The 17391-nt window shown below is 37.3% G+C and overlaps 1 protein-coding gene across 4 annotated transcripts in view; it reads left to right on the forward strand.

Moving 5' to 3' along the window:
* CAMK4 (calcium/calmodulin dependent protein kinase IV) overlaps positions 1 to 17391 on the forward strand; it is a 136270-nt gene that overhangs the window by 52016 nt on the left and 66863 nt on the right. For 3 of the 4 annotated variants that reach the window (XM_039733408.1, XM_039733409.1, XM_039733411.1), the window contains exon 2: positions 6769 to 6847. The exons of the other annotated variant lie outside the window; for it this stretch is intronic. In XM_039733408.1, the coding sequence (XP_039589342.1) occupies positions 6769 to 6847 (79 nt within the window). The remainder of the gene's footprint in view (positions 1 to 6768; positions 6848 to 17391) is intronic. 4 annotated transcript variants of the gene reach the window in all.

Consider the following 17391-nt stretch of genomic DNA (forward strand, 5'->3'; position numbering starts at 1 on the left):
AGTAACCTGTGGAATTCAGTGTAGTTTGAGTTTTGCTTCTGTGCTTTTCAAATTCATGCTTGAGATAATGATTCTTGCTTGTAAGTTTGGGTCAGCTGTTCCCACTCAGTGAAAGGCAGGGAAGCCAGACTCAGTGCTGAGGGTCTCTTTCTTGTTCTCAATATTTACCTACCAGCTAAACTGAAATTTAAGAAGTAGCATTTGATGTGGGGGAAATTATCTAATGTTGATATGGATATGAAAGAATGAAGCTAATGTGACACCTAACTGAATTCCTGCCATTTAAAAAGGCACTACATCTAGGTATAACAATGTGTTTAGCCTCTCTGTGGGATAGAGGTTCTTTTCTATAAATTTCCTGCAATACTTGAGGGAGGACCCGCATTGGAAGCAAGTTAGAAATATACTGCTGCAGTCTCAGCAGGAATTATCGGCTGCTGGTCGAGCCACCACAGCAGGCGTTTCTTGAACTGCTGCATTTTAATCAGTGTTTCAGCAGCCAACCTACTCCATGTCTAAAGAATTATAGTTCTACAAACTGTTATCTGTGGCATTTACAGGTTCAAGAATATTGGCAAGCACTAGTTTGATTAAGTTTTTTTTTAATGGTGTATGTTTTTTGTTGTGTTGGGCTTGTCTAAGGCTCCTTTTATCTGCTGAATGCAATGAAGGCTGAATATAAAAGATAACTTTTTGGAATATTGCACTGCCTTTGGAGGCCAGCCTGAACAATTGCTCAAAAGTCCTTTCACCTCAAATATTGGAAAATCTATTCTGTAGCTAAAAGTTTAAAAAAAACCAAAAAAAAACCAAAAAAAACAAAAAACCAAACCAAAACCTGAAAAGGTAGGGGATATTTTCTTTCTAAAAATCAAACCAGCCAGAACTCTGGACGCTGGAATGGAATTGGATTTCATTTTCAGAACTATGTACATTTTTTTCACTAACCTTGCCTTTGTTAAAGATTTTTTTTTTCAGCGTCTGTGGGAATCAAAGGCTTTTTGCTGCTCCTAAATGATATATGTTTTGTGAAATTTTTCATTCTGTTTACAAGTAGTGAAATAGTGAGGGAAAAGGGAGGGCTGCAGTGGCTTGCAATTGCCTGCAAGCCCTGTATATGTAGATATTGATACTTAGAAGAAGCTTTGAGATTAGATTTGAATAACTTAAGAATTATTTGTCAGATTACTGTAGAAAGAGTTTGTTTGATACTTCTACATGCAATTCAAGTTGTGAAATTGCTGAATTTGCATGCATGTATTTTTTAAAGTGAAGGCAGTATTAGTAATACCATGAAATATGCACTCTTAAACTAATTTTAATTCCTCTCACTATAAATAGATTTTATCTTTTTGTGTGTGTGTGTGTGTGTGTGTGTTTTGGGGTTTGTTTTGGTTTGGTTTTTGTTTGTTATCCTGCTTGCTTGTAAGTTTGGATGTTTAATTTTGAAGTCCAGGAATAGTAATTTCATTTCTATAAATCCATTTTGACCTTTTAGTGTATATCTAAGAAAAGATAAATTAATGAGCTTTAACTTTATACTTCTGTAAACTATACTAAGTAATCAGAATTCTTTGTGGAAACCTATAATGGACTTTGATCTCTTGCTGCAGTTTTGGCAGCACAGATTTCCATGGCTTTGTACCAGGTACAGTTTTCTTGGGACCGATCATTCTTTCACGTGTTTTTATTGGGCAAACTTGATTGTGTAATTATTACTTGACTGCATGAAGCACAAACCAATTTATTTTTAAAAAGTCAATGAACTTAAGGAATTTGATCCAAATGAAATTGACATTGAGGACTCTATTTGTAATAAGTTGATATAAAAACCAAGATGAGTGGGCATGGTGTGGAAATGCTGACCTACTTTTGAAAAGATTGAATTTCCTTCTTACAGTGAAATTACACCCAATGAGTGTTAATTTATTTTAAAAGCTGCAGTTTGAGGAATTTACTTTTACTATCTACCTGTGTCCAAATAACCATATGGCTACATTTCATTTTGGTTGCCTTTCCTGTTTCACAGGCAGAAGCTTTTTGTGGGTTTCAGGGAAGAAATGCTTTTTCCAAACTGGGTCAAATTCTGTCTTTTCTTGCTTTGTATTTTCTCTCTCTCACTGCAGGTTCCTGCAAATTCCATTTTCTGCTTTATGTGCAAATTCTGCTGATCACCTCCACCTCCTTAACACCCCTCCTGGGCGTCCCTGCCTTCCTTCCGTCTGTGCTGACACCACTATTTTTGACTGCATCTATTTGAAGTGTGGCCCTGACTTTTCTCTCAGTCTTGCTGTCTGGAGTCCTTAGCACAGGCAGTGTGGTACTGCTGCCCAGCCTTTAAAATAGTGTCTTTCTGAAATCATTGGAAGCTTAATAACACCTGAGAATAGTAATAACAAAAATAATCCAGAATGCTCAACCAATTGTATATTGAGAGGTGGGTGGGGAGGGGGCAGAAGATTTTGCACATTTTAAATATTTTAAAAGCGTTTTTCAAAATCATATGTTAGACAACACACATGTTGAATTTTAGTCTATTTTGATGTATTTAGTGGCACATACTTACATTGGTTGACTAATGGGTGAGTGAATTTATCCTGCCACTGAAGTATTTGTTCTTCAGGAAAACTTTCTGTGCTAATACTGTGTCTCAGCTGTGATACATTCCATGCACAGGACATCATGAGCTTTCTTAAGTGTTGTCATTGTGTTTATTGTAGTTGGCATCACAAGACTGTCCATTATGACCGAGCAGTTAAGATGTATAAATTATTTTCAGGGTTTTTTTTAATTCAATACACATATATATGTATATATATATATGTATATATATGTATATATAGAAACATATATGTTGTTGCTGTTCTTCTTTGGCATGATCACAGTTATACCTGGGCTTTTAAAAGTAAATCTTTAACAGAATCATTAAGCAGTTTTGCAGATTGAAGCACTTGTGCAAGCAAAGGAGAATGGCAATATTTTCAATAATATTTTCTAATTACTATTCTCTAACTTGGCCAACTACATATTCCAAGAATATGCTTTTTATTCTTTCCTTTTCTTTCCACCCTCTTTTTCCCCCCCTATTTTACTTATTCCAGCCAATTTCAAATAATTTGTATTTTGAATTCAGGTAGACTCTTTCCAGGCAAAGGTGCAAAAAAACAGCAGCTGGATGCTCCTTTAAGCCTAATTTTGCTTAGAACTAAATAAGTGCACACTTACATACACAAATATATATAATAAATATTGCATATAAATGTATATGTATATGTGCAAAGATATATATTTGTATATAATCACTAAATGCAAGAGGCAAAAGCTGATCGAATCCATTCTAAATAGGCAAACACAATACAGTGAGTAATCTTGTGAAATATGGGAGACATGATTTCTGGTTTCCTAGCCTGAGTTGGTAATGGGTCACTTGTCAGTCATACACTGCAATGCAGTTCTGCAAGGGATTATCAGCTGTAGGGGCTCAGGACCCTTTCAGTTTCTCCCATTTAAACTGTTAACAGGGTAGGATTAAATATTCTCTAGGGTTGTTGTCTGCTGCTTATCAAATAAGTGCTTTAACCATTGAGTATATGTGATCTCTTTCTGTAGCACTCTTTGCATTTATCATTCAGATGAAGCAAACATCCGTTGTAGAGAATGGGACATTGAGAGGCTCTAGGTGTGCGTGTCTGGCCATGAATTCCATGCCCGAGGAAAGTGGCATGTTGCCACAAGGATTCCTGGTTTCTGTGTATTTGTGTATTCTGACAAAACATATCAATGAAGTTTTCAGTTAATGCAAATTTGAGAGGAGGTTCTGAGAAGCCGGATGATGGCAGTCAAGGTTTGATGTTGCAAAAACTTAGGGTAGGGGCAGGAGGTTACAATTAGCAGCTCTCTGTGTTTCTGCTTCACATGAGAGTCTTGCAGCTGAATCTTCCCACTGCTCTTTGGTGATGAAATCTTGAATTGCTCCAGTTGGTGACCTTCCAAGTCACAGTCACTCAGGAAAGCTGGATGTGCTGATTCACCAGAAAGCTTCAGCAGCAAGCTCCAGCAGGAAGCCAAAATAAGAAGCAAAGCAAACCACCCTGATTTACATGAGGCAGTTTGGTTTCTGCATTTACATTAAGATCCATAGGCTGATTTCTGCTTGCCCACTGCCCCCCGACTCCCCACTACTTTTCTTTTTTTTTTTTTTTTAACCATGAAGAAGCAAAGATATCCTGTTACCAGCAAAGAAACAAGGAATCAGGTCCATAGTAGTAATAGCTCTCTGCTATGTTTAGCACCAGGCATGGTGTAAGCAGGTTGCCATCCTGTTCCTGATTTCCTGTACTGGTTTCTGCCATGGAAGAGGAAAGCAGAGTTGGTCATTAGCTAATGTTAGGTGTTTTCACTCCTGGCTGGTGAGAGCAAGTCTATCAGAGCTGGACAAAGCCATGTAAATCAGAAGCAAAATCTTTCAAAGTGTTCCTGAGTCTTGCAATACCTTGTCATCAGTTTTACACCAAATTAGGACTGCAGGGATATGCAGAAATCTGTATAATAGAGAATAGTTTTCAAAGTAGTGTCCTTGTTTGTGTTTTGAATATTGATTAATGAGCCTGATGTCAAACTGCTCAACTGAATTCTCTCTCCAGGCTGTCTTACACCTCTTTCAAGCATTATGCTGCCTGTCTTCCAGGTTTGGGTACAGTCAAATGAATTGTAAAAGGTGGTGTGATGCTATCTATCCTTCCTGGTGGAAATGCCCATCTCATCATTATGACAGTTAAATAATATGGGGTGTAAAAAGCTACTGACAGTAGCTTTACTGAGTGACAGGGACTGCCCTCCATTGCCACAGCAGCGGTGAACATCAAGAGATTTGCAAAGTAATGATCATCTATTTATTTGGATTAATAGCGGCTGCTAAATAGCTTCTCTAATTCTGCCCTCACCCAAATACAGTAATTTCTAGAAAGTTTGCTGCCTACTTTGTAAGAACATATGTAAACTAATAAATTTGATGCTTATACTACACTCTGTGTACATGAAGAAGGGTACAGGAATGATTTGCAGTTTATGCACTGACTTCTGCATTGAAGTACTGGAGATATAAATCTTATCACAGCACATTCTTAGAATTCTATCTTTTAACAGTTTTGTTGTATTTAAAAGATGTGAGGGTTTTTTTTTAATGTGGTATATATTTTCTTCTTGCTAAATAGAGTCTTTGGAGATTTGGCAAAGGAGAGGAGATCTAATTAAATTCATGTAATGATTCTGGGAGTCACTGAAGCTCAGTACTCCCACACATTTATCAATATACTTTTAAGCAAGACAAACCATTTTAGCATTTGAGATGAAGTGAAGATTAATTTATATGTGGTGCAGAGAAGCCCTCAGATGACTGAGCTGCATAACCCTTGCCACAGGTGACCTTTCTTTATGAAGAGGTCTTTCTGAAATAAATCTTCTCAATCAAGTGCCAGTTCTTGTTCTCACTCATGTACTTATGAAATAGGGATGTGCCTACTACTCAGAGCCTTGTATTGGCACCTGTCTGGCCCATGCTGAGGAGGAAGAAGAGCAGGGCACCCATGGCAGTTTTGTACAGCACCTAGAATAATGAACCTTGTGCCACAGCTTTATTCCTATAGTCAAGCATGGCTATGCCATTCTAGTGTTTAAAAGAAAGCTGCTGTTGTCATAGTTGTCCCATATAGACTCACTGAGATGAATTTCTCCTGGTTCAGAGGGACCTGCACTGCAATTTGGTGTCTGGTATGCATGAGAATTCTCTCACTGCAGCACTGCTGTATGTACTTCTGCAGTGGCTGTTCATGATATGACAACTGCAGTCCCCTCTACCTTAAAAATTATGCAGCTACTTAGAAGTGCTAAGTCCTGGAGTGTGTCTGAGGGCAGGAAGTTTCCAAAAATGCCTTAATTTCAGTGATGGTGCTTCAGTGCATCTCTTTTGGGTAGGATACAAAGGTATCTGAAGGGTTTGTAACCAGTAAGAGTTTGCCAGAGGTTTCAACCTCTCTTTAAGTAATTCCTAGAATGCAGGGCCCTCCCTTGACAGGAACAAGTAAAGCCGAGCAAGTTGAGCCTCCCTTGGGGAGCATCTGCCCCAACTATCCACTCAGAGAAGTGCTTTCCATCCAGCAGAGCCATAATTTCATGAGTGCTCAGGCTTTTCACATTCAAGTAATTACACCTTGAAGGCAAACAGTTGTAAGCCCAGTCCATTTTTGCTGTGAACAAATCCCACCAGTTTCCAGTGAATTAACCGAAAGTGCTGCCTCCTCCATTTGGTGCAAAATTTTACTTTTTGGTCCAGTGGGCAAGGAAGAGCACAAAAATTTTCTGTGTCACCATTGCTGTCATCAACAATTAGTGAGAAGACCCCCACAATGTAACCTATTGTTGCAAATGTGTTTCCTTAACGAAGGCAAGATATGGTGACTTAATTAGCCAAGGAAACATCCAGGAACTGCCATGAGACAGAAAAGGTGTGGCCAAGAAGGATGTTAAACTCTTGCAACTTTTGTTGGCTGGGTAACTGCTGAAGTTCTGGTTAAACACAGAAGGGTTTTTGACACTTCTTGGGTTTTGGGGGGGAGGGTTTAGTGCATCTATGGGGAAAAGTGAGATAGTTTTGCCCAAACTGGGAAGAGTAGAAGATATAGGCAATTCTGTTTATTGACAGATTTGAAGAGTTGTATGTACAACCCAACTATTGTTCCTTTTTTTTTTTTTTTATTATTTTAAATTTAGTGGGGCTACATCCATTGTCTACAGATGCAGGCAGAAAGGGACCCAGAAACCTTACGCCGTCAAAATGTTGAAGAAGACAGTAAGTCATTTTTGTTTTGTTTTGCTTTGCTTTGGAATATATTTGGGATTTTCTCTGGGCTTTTTTTTTTTTCTTCTTTCTTTTTTTTGTCTTTTTGTTGTTGTTGTTTTTTTTTCTGTGCAGTTTATTCATGTGGGGGAAATATGCTAGATTTAGGATTATAAACTGCTAAACTTGTATTTTGCGTGAGTGAGCTTTGACTCCTCATCACTAAAACAGCTGTTGGAGGTAACAGTACTGTAGAGGAAATGCCTAATCCCCACAAATCTGGCTTGCACCTTCAGCTGGTGTTGTCCATATACACTTGGATCTGGTGGAAAACTTTAAGAAAAAATATGTCTTTTTCTTTCATTAAAGAAACAAAAAAGGACCTTGAAAAATTTAAATACTCACTATTTTGTCTTTGATGTAATACATTGTTTTGCTCAAAAAATGCCATGACACAATTCATCTTTTTTCAGAAACTGATTAAAACACCAACTCAAACCCAAGTAAAATTAAATATATTGTAGTGGGTTTTTTTACCACTACAAAATTGCTAGAGAACCAGTTGAGATCACAATTTATTTTTAGAACTCCATATATGTCACACTTATACTACAGCTATTTTTGTGTGTTCTGAAAAATAGATGGTGGAAAGCAAGAAGAGGAACTAAGAGAAGAAAGGCAAGTTATGGACTGAGAGACTTCATGCAGAAAGACACTGTGGGGCATGGGGTAGAGCAGTTCATATTCCTAGGATGGAAAGAGAAGTCTGAGAGAAAGCAAGCCATCTTTGAGGCATGTACATGATATTTTTTCATGAATGGTTTTGATTCAGTTTATCCCAGTGTTAGAACATTCGTTACTCCATAATGTTCAAGAACATTCACATGTAGAAACATAAGGATGGGTGGGTCGGCATAACCATGTCCAAATGGTGACTCCACTGGTGGTCTGAGTGCAAGATGTAATGAGTGGGTTTCACATGAGTAAAATGTTGGCATTAATTTGTCATCTTTGAATGTGAGCCAAAGATTAAACTGGCACAAAGATTCAGTTGTGTGTGCTGCTTTTGAATTTGCATCTGGTACACTGGAAGAAGCAGAGCATGTGCATTGCTGCAGCTTGTGGTCTGCTGTTCCTATGGAAGGGCAAAAAATTTTTGAGGTTTCATCTGTTCATTATGTCAGTGATTCCCATAATGTTTTAGGAGTATACTGTTCTCTAATTCTTGTTCTGAAATGCACTAGGAAGAGCTACATTTCTTAAAAATATTTCTTTGCCTTTTTATTTTTTTGCCTTTATGGAAATTAATTCATGTTTACAATTGTCATATTTATGTATTTATGCTAGATCTATTTTTGTGTGTCTGAAACTAGTAAGTTTAGACTTTGGTAGACTTACGGTAGCACGGGTTTGATTTTTTTTTAATGGCACTGAAGGAAAAGACTATAGTTATGTAACTTATAAGTTGTTTTTACATCAACAATAATGTATAAGTTTGACTTAATGCCGCCTTGGTTATATTAGCAGTGTGGTTAAGAGGCTCACAGAGCTGAGTCGTTCCCAGTGTAAATTATGCACTTTGGGATGTTTTGCTATGAAAACAAGTAATCCTCTTACACAAATGAGATTTTTTGTGTAAATGAGAACATGGGAGATAATGCTTTAAGGATGTGCCATTGCTTGTGTCTCTCCAATTTGGAGATGTAGTTATTATCATAGGGTGTGAACTACCGGTGTTAGAGTGCCCCTACAACAGGAGGTCTCATCTTTGTTCAGTATCTCAGTATAAAAAATAGCCAGGTGTGAGCCAAGTCATGTACTAAAATGTTGATCAGTTTTCTGTTGCCTTTTTGAAAACAATTAGATAAAAGGATGGCAGTTCAATAGTAGAGGAAAAGGGATGGGAGGAAAAGCAGAGGAGCTTGTGATTGTTTTCTGGTAGAGTTCCGTTTATGAATTCCATTCATAAATGTACATAAGGAAGCTCTGAAGAGCACACAGGTTGAAATTAGAAGACAAGAAAAAATGACAAAAGATCGAATACTCTTGATTTTTCCATTCAAATTGACTGTCTGAACAGAAATAGTCTGCTGCTTCTAACAAGACTGACTCTGTAAGGAAGAGATCTGTAAAAACAGGATGAGGGACAGGGATAGGGTGGTCCAGATTGCTGTGGAAGTGATGACAAGTGATGTGTGATTAGGAGACTGGTGGCTGATGGGCAGCTTCAGATTTCTGAGTGATGATCACTGAAGTGCTGTAATTTGAAGTAAAGCATTGGAATTACTACTTTTGCCTGATGGGAACAGCTTTGGTAAGAGCACAGGATGCTTTAGGATTGAAGTAGTCCACTAGGAATAGACTGCAAGAAACATAAGATAGCTATCAGTGTTCTTTTCATTTAAACAGAATGAGTAATTTTTCACTTTGCATTATTAATACATTCTTAGTTAAGAGCAATAAAATTTTGGGCAAGACCTATCATCCAGTTCTGAGAATACATGCTTGTACAGGGTTTGAGTTCCCAGGAGGTTCTGCAATTAATATTTTTTTACCATTTTGTTTAATAAAATAGCAGTAGATTATTCACTAATTTTATTTTTTTTGGGGGGGTGGATCTGGGGGTTGTGAGTGCTTGCATCTGTGGTTTAAAGGTTTTTATAGGGGTTACGTCATTAAAGAGTAACAGAACAAAACATTTATACAAACCTTATTGTGTACTAAAATAAAAGTGTTCATAAAATTATATTTCTGTTGACAGGTTTAATAATTCTTAACCATTAATACAAATTTTCTACAATTTCAAAGGGGGAATAAAAAAGGGTTTTTATTGTTTCAAAATGATTGAAGCAGAATGCTTCCATTTTCTGCTGATTTTAGTATTGTCAAGCCCAAGTTTAGGAGTAGTTTAAAATCCTTTAAATACACTAATGGTGAATAAAACTTACTTTGAAGAACACCTCTGACTCTTACACCTGAAGTGTCTTAATGTCAAATTCAGGAAACTCAGAAGCAAGTTAGAACTTTAGCTTCTACAGCTGCTAAAAGACTACTGTCAGAAGGGTTAAAGAGGTCCAAAGAAAAGTTGATTTTTGAATTAGCATGAGAGACACTTTCCAATAATGTATAAGAAATAAAATTTCTAATGGTTCTTAAGAGATTAAAAAAACCAAAAAGTTTAAAACCCAACATCTAATGGTGAGATGAATAAGTATGGAAAATATTGCCTGTGATTTCCTCATCTAACCTTTGTGCTTAGTTCCTGAGCATAACTGAAATGTATAGCAAATGAGCATATTTGCTATGTCCATCAGGTCTTTTAAATTCCATGCAGGTGGTAAATGTAAAGATATGAACCGTGTAATTTCTTTGGGAGTAAGTCTATTTCATGAATCAGGAAAGAAGCAAAAGCAGATCACATGGCACTTCAGAAAAAGTCATCAAGTGAGCAGAGTACTGTTATGAACTTTTACACTTGCAATTGCAAATATGAGATTGTTTTGCTTTTTACTATGCATTTTACCTCTCCTTGATGACTCAGTGCTAGAGAAAAGTGAAATATCTTTAGGATACACTTTACAAAAATTATTCTTACTGCTCTTAAACTGAGACTTAAAAATTTCGTGATATTTACAGCCATTCATTCTGGAGTGGTCATTGCTGCAAACAACATACAGCATGCGGATCATATTGGAAGAATGTGGTTCTTTAAGGAAGCAAACATATATGTGTTGCATTTTTTATATGAAGTCTCATATCTACTTTTCCACCTTTTAATGTGTTTTGAGGAAGCTAAGCAGCCTGGAGATTATCTCAGAATCTGGGTAGGTGAATACCTTCCAAGAAATTAGATCCACCTTCGCCTTAAATTTCCTACCTGAGTCTGGATAAGTTGCTTTAAAAATAGTGATGAGAACAGATGGACTCTGCTGCATGGTTTCTAAACTAAGAAACTAAGTGCCTGCCTACATCGTAGGTCTACCAAGTGCTAACTACTGCAAGTGAAGTAATTTTGGTGCTGCCACTGCAATAAAGCAACATGCTCTGCTGAAAGGAGAATAGGATTGTGAGCTGGGTTGTCTGTAGCCTGGATCCTGGCATATTCCCAGTATTTCTTTTGGTTTCAGCTTTTTCATCCATAAAAATGAGATAATATTTATTTTATTTGCTTCTCAGCAATGCTTTGAATGAAGCCTGGTTAATATTTCTCAGTTCTAATTGATGTGTGCTGTTCCCTAAGCGCAATTAAGTATTATGAAATATTAGACCCTGTCTGTCTTAGTCAATGAGACATACAAGAATAGAGACTAATTTGGAGAATTTTCATTTTGATTTCCTTCTTTTTTATGTGTGGGCATCCTCCCTCACACAGTTTGTGATGCTTAAATAATACTTCTGCATCACTTTTATCAAAATCAGTATATATGAAGCAGCATTCTTCCTGCAGACTGGTTGATATTCAAATTCAGACAAATGTTCAGGCCCATCAATTTTTTTCTCAGATCTGAAACAGAGCAACAGCTTTCAACAATATATACTCTGGAAATACTTCAGCTGGGATTAATACAATTGTACAAATAAGTTAGACAATTTGAGGACAGCAGATACTTTATGTCGGTGGATCAGAAGGAAGAATGAGCAAATGCAAAGGTAATAGGCTTGCCTCGTGGATAATGGGGGTTGGATATCTGGAGTTAGGGTCTGAAGGACATCATAATGGTTTATAAGGCACATCTAAAAAGTTTCAACTGCATTAATGCTTGCACGTATGTGTATAGACACACACACATATATACGTATACACATACATATAAATATATATACACATTGGGAAGAAGGGACAGGCAACTCAGGAAGAGTAAGGCCACTTCTATGGGTCGGGTCCTGCTCTTGGGTCACAACAACCCCTTCAGCTCTACAGGCTTGGGGGAAAGTGTCTGGAAAGCTGCCTGGTGGAAAAGGCCCTGGGGGTGCTGGTCAGCAGCAGCTGAACTTGAGCCAGCCTGTGGCCAGGTGGCCAAGAAGGCCAAGGGCACCTGGCTGGGGTGAGCAATAGTGGGGCAGCAAGGCCAGGGCAGTGACCTCTGTGCTGGCGCTGGGGGGAGCTGCATCTCAAATCCTCTGTCCAGTTCTGGATCTCTCACTGCAAGAGAGATATTGAAGTGCCAGAGAAGGGAACAGAGATGGCGAAGGAGATTAATTCCTGTGAGGAGCAGGTGAGGAATCTGGGCATGTTTAGCCTGGAGAAAAAGAGGCTTAGATGACCTTGCTCTCTAAAACTGAATGAAGGTTGTAGTGGAATGAGGGTCATCCTCTTGTCCCAGGTAACAAGGGACAGGATGAAAGTAAATGGCCTCAAACTGCAGCTAGAGAGCTTCCAGCTGGACATCAGGAGGACTTTCTTCACAGAAGGGTGGTTAGACATTGGAATGGGCTGCCCATATGGTGGAAGCACCAGCCCTGGAGGTGTATTCAAGAAATGACAATGTGGCACTCAGTGCTTCTGTCTCTTTGACAAAGTGGTGTTTGGTGAAAGACATGATTGGTCACAGACATGATTTGATGATCCTGGAAGTCTTTTCAGCCCAAGAGATTCTGTGATATATATATATATCCAAGCATGTTTGTTTTATAGACACACATATACAAACACCTATATATGCACCCTAGAAGATTATATATTAGTATGATAGGTATTTAAAACTCTATGTATTCCCAGCTCCGCACAGAATATAGTTGTCTGGGTTTTTAATTTTCTTTTGCAGTGAATTGGTGGCATTAAGTGGTTATCAAGAGGCTCTTGCAAATGTTTGGTTTGTCTCTTGAAGGAACACTGCTTTTGGTTGAGCCTTCCCCACTGATTAGGAAGAAAAGCATCAGGGTGGAAGGGACAGGGGAGGAATGGGTGGACATTTGTTTATCACATTGGCATAACCAGAATTAGTAAATTGTTCCTATATTAACTTCAGGAGAAAATGATGTATGTTTGTAGGTGTAAAATTAAACCTTCTATTTATTGCCATGTGGTCCTATGTGATTTATATTTTAAGTGTCTCCTGCCTCCATATGCCTGTTTCTCTATAGACTGTATGAATGTATCTCTCTCTCTCTCTCTCTCTATATATATATATACACACACATCTATGTGTATGTATCTGTATTTATATAGCTATCTATCTATCTATCTATATTTTTATTTATATCTATTTTGATCTATCCACCTCTATTGATGCAGTAACTGTCAGTACTCATAGTGGACAGATAGTTATGACTGATAATGTTCAGCAGACAAAAAAACAAGAGCCTGACATAATACACCAATTTGTATGACATGCTAAGGCAGTATCCTTTTTTCTTCAGGTTAAAGATGTGTGGTATATATTCACATTCATATGCCCATTTAAGGTCATTTTTTTCCTCACATTGTATTCATGTGTAATATTCTGATTTTTTTCAAATTTTTCAAAAAAAGAGAAAGAATTGTGTCACACGTAATCCTACATGAAAACAGTCAACTGCGCACCCCTGTACATCAGTACACAGCAAAAAGGACTGTTTTTGTCAACTAACTCACACATTGTCTTCAGTTATTTCTTCACATGCACACACATACACATGTGCACCACACAGGTCACTGCTCGGGAATTAAAGGGAAACAGTAATTTCCTAACTACCTCTTAATTACCACTCCACCTGCAATACTACCTGTTAGTTTTCCTGGCTTTCTCATTTTTCTTCATCCACGTCATCTCATATGGATATACATAGGCAGTTCATACTCATGTTTTTACAGGGAGACAAAAAAAAAATTGAGTCAAAATTACTTTGAATAAAGAAATAAGGCAGTAAATCTTGGAGTTTTCCACTCCTTATTTTCAGCTTTCCCTCATGTAAGGGGAGTCTGGCTTCCATTTTCTGATTCACTACAATCCAAAAGACATGAGTTTTGAGTAGAAGTACATCAAATGCATAGTGTGTAAAGTAGGACAAAGAAGTTCACTTTGTGAACTTCTTTGGGCAGAAGATAAGTTAGCAATAGACTTTTGCCCTAGAAGCTGTGAAATCAGGCACCTGTCAATGAAGGTGTAAATTTAACTGAAAAATAAATTTGCTAGGTATTTTAGTCCTTGCAAAGAACCAAACAAACAACAACAACAACAACAAAAAGTGTTGTCAGGAAAATTTTGAGGAAAGGAAAAAAATCCCCTTCTACTATTGTAAAAGCCTGCCCTATGTATATAAACTTATTTAAAATCTGCAGTACGTAGTATTCTATTTTATTGTGTAGTGCAGGTATTGTGTTAAAAATCTCTTAATACAGAATAACATCTTTTTCTGTGACCATTTAGTTTGAATTGCTATGTATTCCTGAGTAAGTCAGAACCTGGGTTAAGATTTTAAGAATTGATAATATGCATTATATTTCATTCTTCCTTACCTAATTTATAGGTACTGAGAAACAGTCATTTCTGGTCTTCACAGCTTATTTTTCAGAAATGCAAAGATCATCTAATAAAAAAGATAAAAATATAAAGCTCAACTCATTGTTACGCTGTTCAGGGAACCTCAACCTACACTATACATTGCACTGTTGAAGAAGTACTTCTGAGTGATAATATCCTTTAAGTGATGAATTCAGTCAAAAACCCCAAACCCCAAAAAATGGCACATGTTTGGCTTTTAATTGCTTGATAGGAACTCTTTGAGAAATTATCTCAGCCACAGGTATTCTTTTACCAACCTATCCATGCACATTTTGCTCCTGTTCTGTTGCAGTAATTTGTCTTCTCCATGACTTTACCCAAGCCTGGGGAACCTCTGTGCCTGGGATGCACATAAATATGGAGCTAAGATGGGGACTGGGCTAGAAACTCTTACTCTGTGAGGTTGTGTTTAATGCCACACAACCCTACAAAGGGATGGCATTTCTGAACAGTGGTGCAGAAGTAAATATTAAGCTATCCTGAAACTATACCCCTCCTCTTCGGAAACCTTTCAATATTTGAAGACTGTTAAAGAAATCTGGAGATGTGCCTTGATGGAGCAGAGGAGGCCAGGTTTCTGAACAAGTGGTGAGTCTGTGAAGCTTGTGCTCTGTATCTCTGAAAGTATTCCTCCTCTGCATTTTAGGAAGTTGTTGTTTTTAGATTTTATTGTGTGGTTCTATCATCACAGGTGTGACAGCTATTCTTTTCGGGCGGAGAGATTCTAAGTGATAGAGTAATGAATTAAGGGAAAACTCTATGCACTAAAATATGAAGAGGGCAGAAGATAAGAAATTATAGTCCTTTCTCCAGTGCTAGCAGTTCAGATGTTGAAATAAATCATGAACATTTTATGACTTAAAATGTGTCATCCTGTGCTTATTATTCTGAAGCTGGGTTCTCTGTAGCCTCTCAGAGTAGCAAATCTAATTGAGATCTGTAGAAGAGAGGATTTATTTTACCAAGGATTCTGTAATCAGCATCTTCTGACTTGACAAACTGGCTTATTTCCAGATAAAATATATGCTTTTAGCTGAGGTGGTCTTCATTTATTTATGTCTTTTAAAAGAAAGACCAACCATATGTAGGGAGGAATGAAAAAGCAAGATGGAAGTTAACACAGAAGCTGTATAAGCAGCACAATCTGAGGGCTCTAATACAGAAGCTTCTTTGAGAAATCAGGAATGCAGCACTTTATTCTGATTTCCTTGAGATACATCACATGACCAGAGGATCTCTCAAGATGAGAAGTAAGGTTCAATACAAATTTCTAAGCCAAATGTTGTGACAGTTGACAGCTGCAGCACTGGTGTGTGTGAGTGAGGCTTGTGACAAGTTTTTGTTAAACCAAACTTGATCTCTAATCAGGTCACTGAAAAAGGGCTTTCTTAAGATAAAGCCCCAAACAAAACAATCCCAAAAGACCCATCCCCCTCCAACAAATAATACATCAGCTAAATACAAACTCTGAATAAATAAATAAAACCTAATAACTTGTTTTCAAACAAATGTGAAAACCCCATCCCACTTACTTTGTTAATCTTCTCCCTTCATTTTATGCAATCTTCAAATACTACTGCTCATTTCCAAAAAGCTATTCCATTACATTTTGCATATATTTAACAAGCAGATGTTTCAAACTCCACCTATGTCTTCAGTAGATACAGTTGAAAAGAGCTGAAAGCATTTCCATAAGTAACAAGAAATAACATTAATAAGATGATTATTTTGTACTTCAGTCCTGTGAGATCCAAGTCTTTTTCTGTTACAATTTCTTGGAGACAATCCTGATTTCAAATTTTTGTTAGAATTGCAACTATTACTTGATGTGTTAACATGTGAGGACTTCTAAGCAGCACTCTCACAAATATCAACCTGCAGAAATTTAGATTTTTGTCTGCAAGATACATAACACTCATATAGGTTTCACGTCTTTGTAAAGTGATAAAAGAACAGCACTTCAGCAAGAAATAGCATGATAATAATTGTAGGTTTCTGGACTGAGTAGTAAACACAGTAGATACAGGATTTAAATGTAAAAATATAAGAAAATACAAATCAAAATAACTCCATGATATGGCTTTCAAGAGTTTATGGGAAAAGTCATAATTCCTCAAGATGAAAACCCTAATTCCCAGAAATAAGAAGCCATCAATCTGTTAATCAGAAGTCCAGAAAAATTATTCACTTCACCATTATACCTAATTTCAGTTATTCTTTTTGGGCGATTACTTTATTACAGCTGCACCACCACAATGAGAACATACATTAGCATTTCCATGTTTTATGGATGAGGACTACGGGAGATAGAGCTGTAAAGTATTTGTATCCAGGCAGTTGGTACCACAGTTCATAGCACATCAACAACTACCCCCCGCATCCTTTAGTTCACAGGTAAAATTTGGCCTCTCATCTCCACACCTATGGGGTCCTGAGGGATTCCAGTTTTGGTTTTCTGGTTTGTTTTTTGTTGTTTTTTTTTTTTTTTTTCTTTCGAGGTTGGTGTTTGGTTTTGTTTTGTTTTGTTTTTTGGGGGTTTTTTTGGTTGGTTTTTTTTTTTGTTGGTTGGGGGTTTTTTTGGTTGGTTGGGTTTTTTTTTGTGTGTTTTTTGTTGTTTTTGTGGTTTTTTTTTTTTGGGGGTGGGGTTTGGTTTTTTTTTTGTTGGTTGGGGGTTTTTTTGGTTGGTTGGGTTTTTTTTTGTGTGTTTTTTGTTGTTTTTGTGGTTTTTTTTTTTTGGGGGTGGGGTTTGGTTTTTTTTTTGTTTTGGGTGGGGTTTGTTGCCTTTTTTTTTTTTTATAGATATATATATATCAAACTTGCACTCAAATCACACAGGCACCAGAGGTAGGTTTTAGGTCAGGTATTGTGTGATTTGTCAAATGTACATGTGATTTCACTGGACATAAATTCTGAAATTCAAATATTCACCTGTTCTGGTTCAGGTTTACATAGCTTAAAATTGTCCCCTTTCAGGATCTCCTCCATTTACTCTTAAATTGTATGAAGCATCAGGGAGCACAGAATCAGATATGAAAGGCACCCTGTGGCTCTTTGTGCCCTGAATTCATGGCT

The sequence above is a fragment of the Passer montanus genome, unplaced genomic scaffold (genome assembly GCF_014805655.1).
Source record: "Passer montanus isolate IOZ18808 unplaced genomic scaffold, ASM1480565v1 scaffold87, whole genome shotgun sequence".
In the NCBI taxonomy this organism is placed as follows: Eukaryota; Metazoa; Chordata; class Aves; order Passeriformes; family Passeridae; genus Passer; species Passer montanus.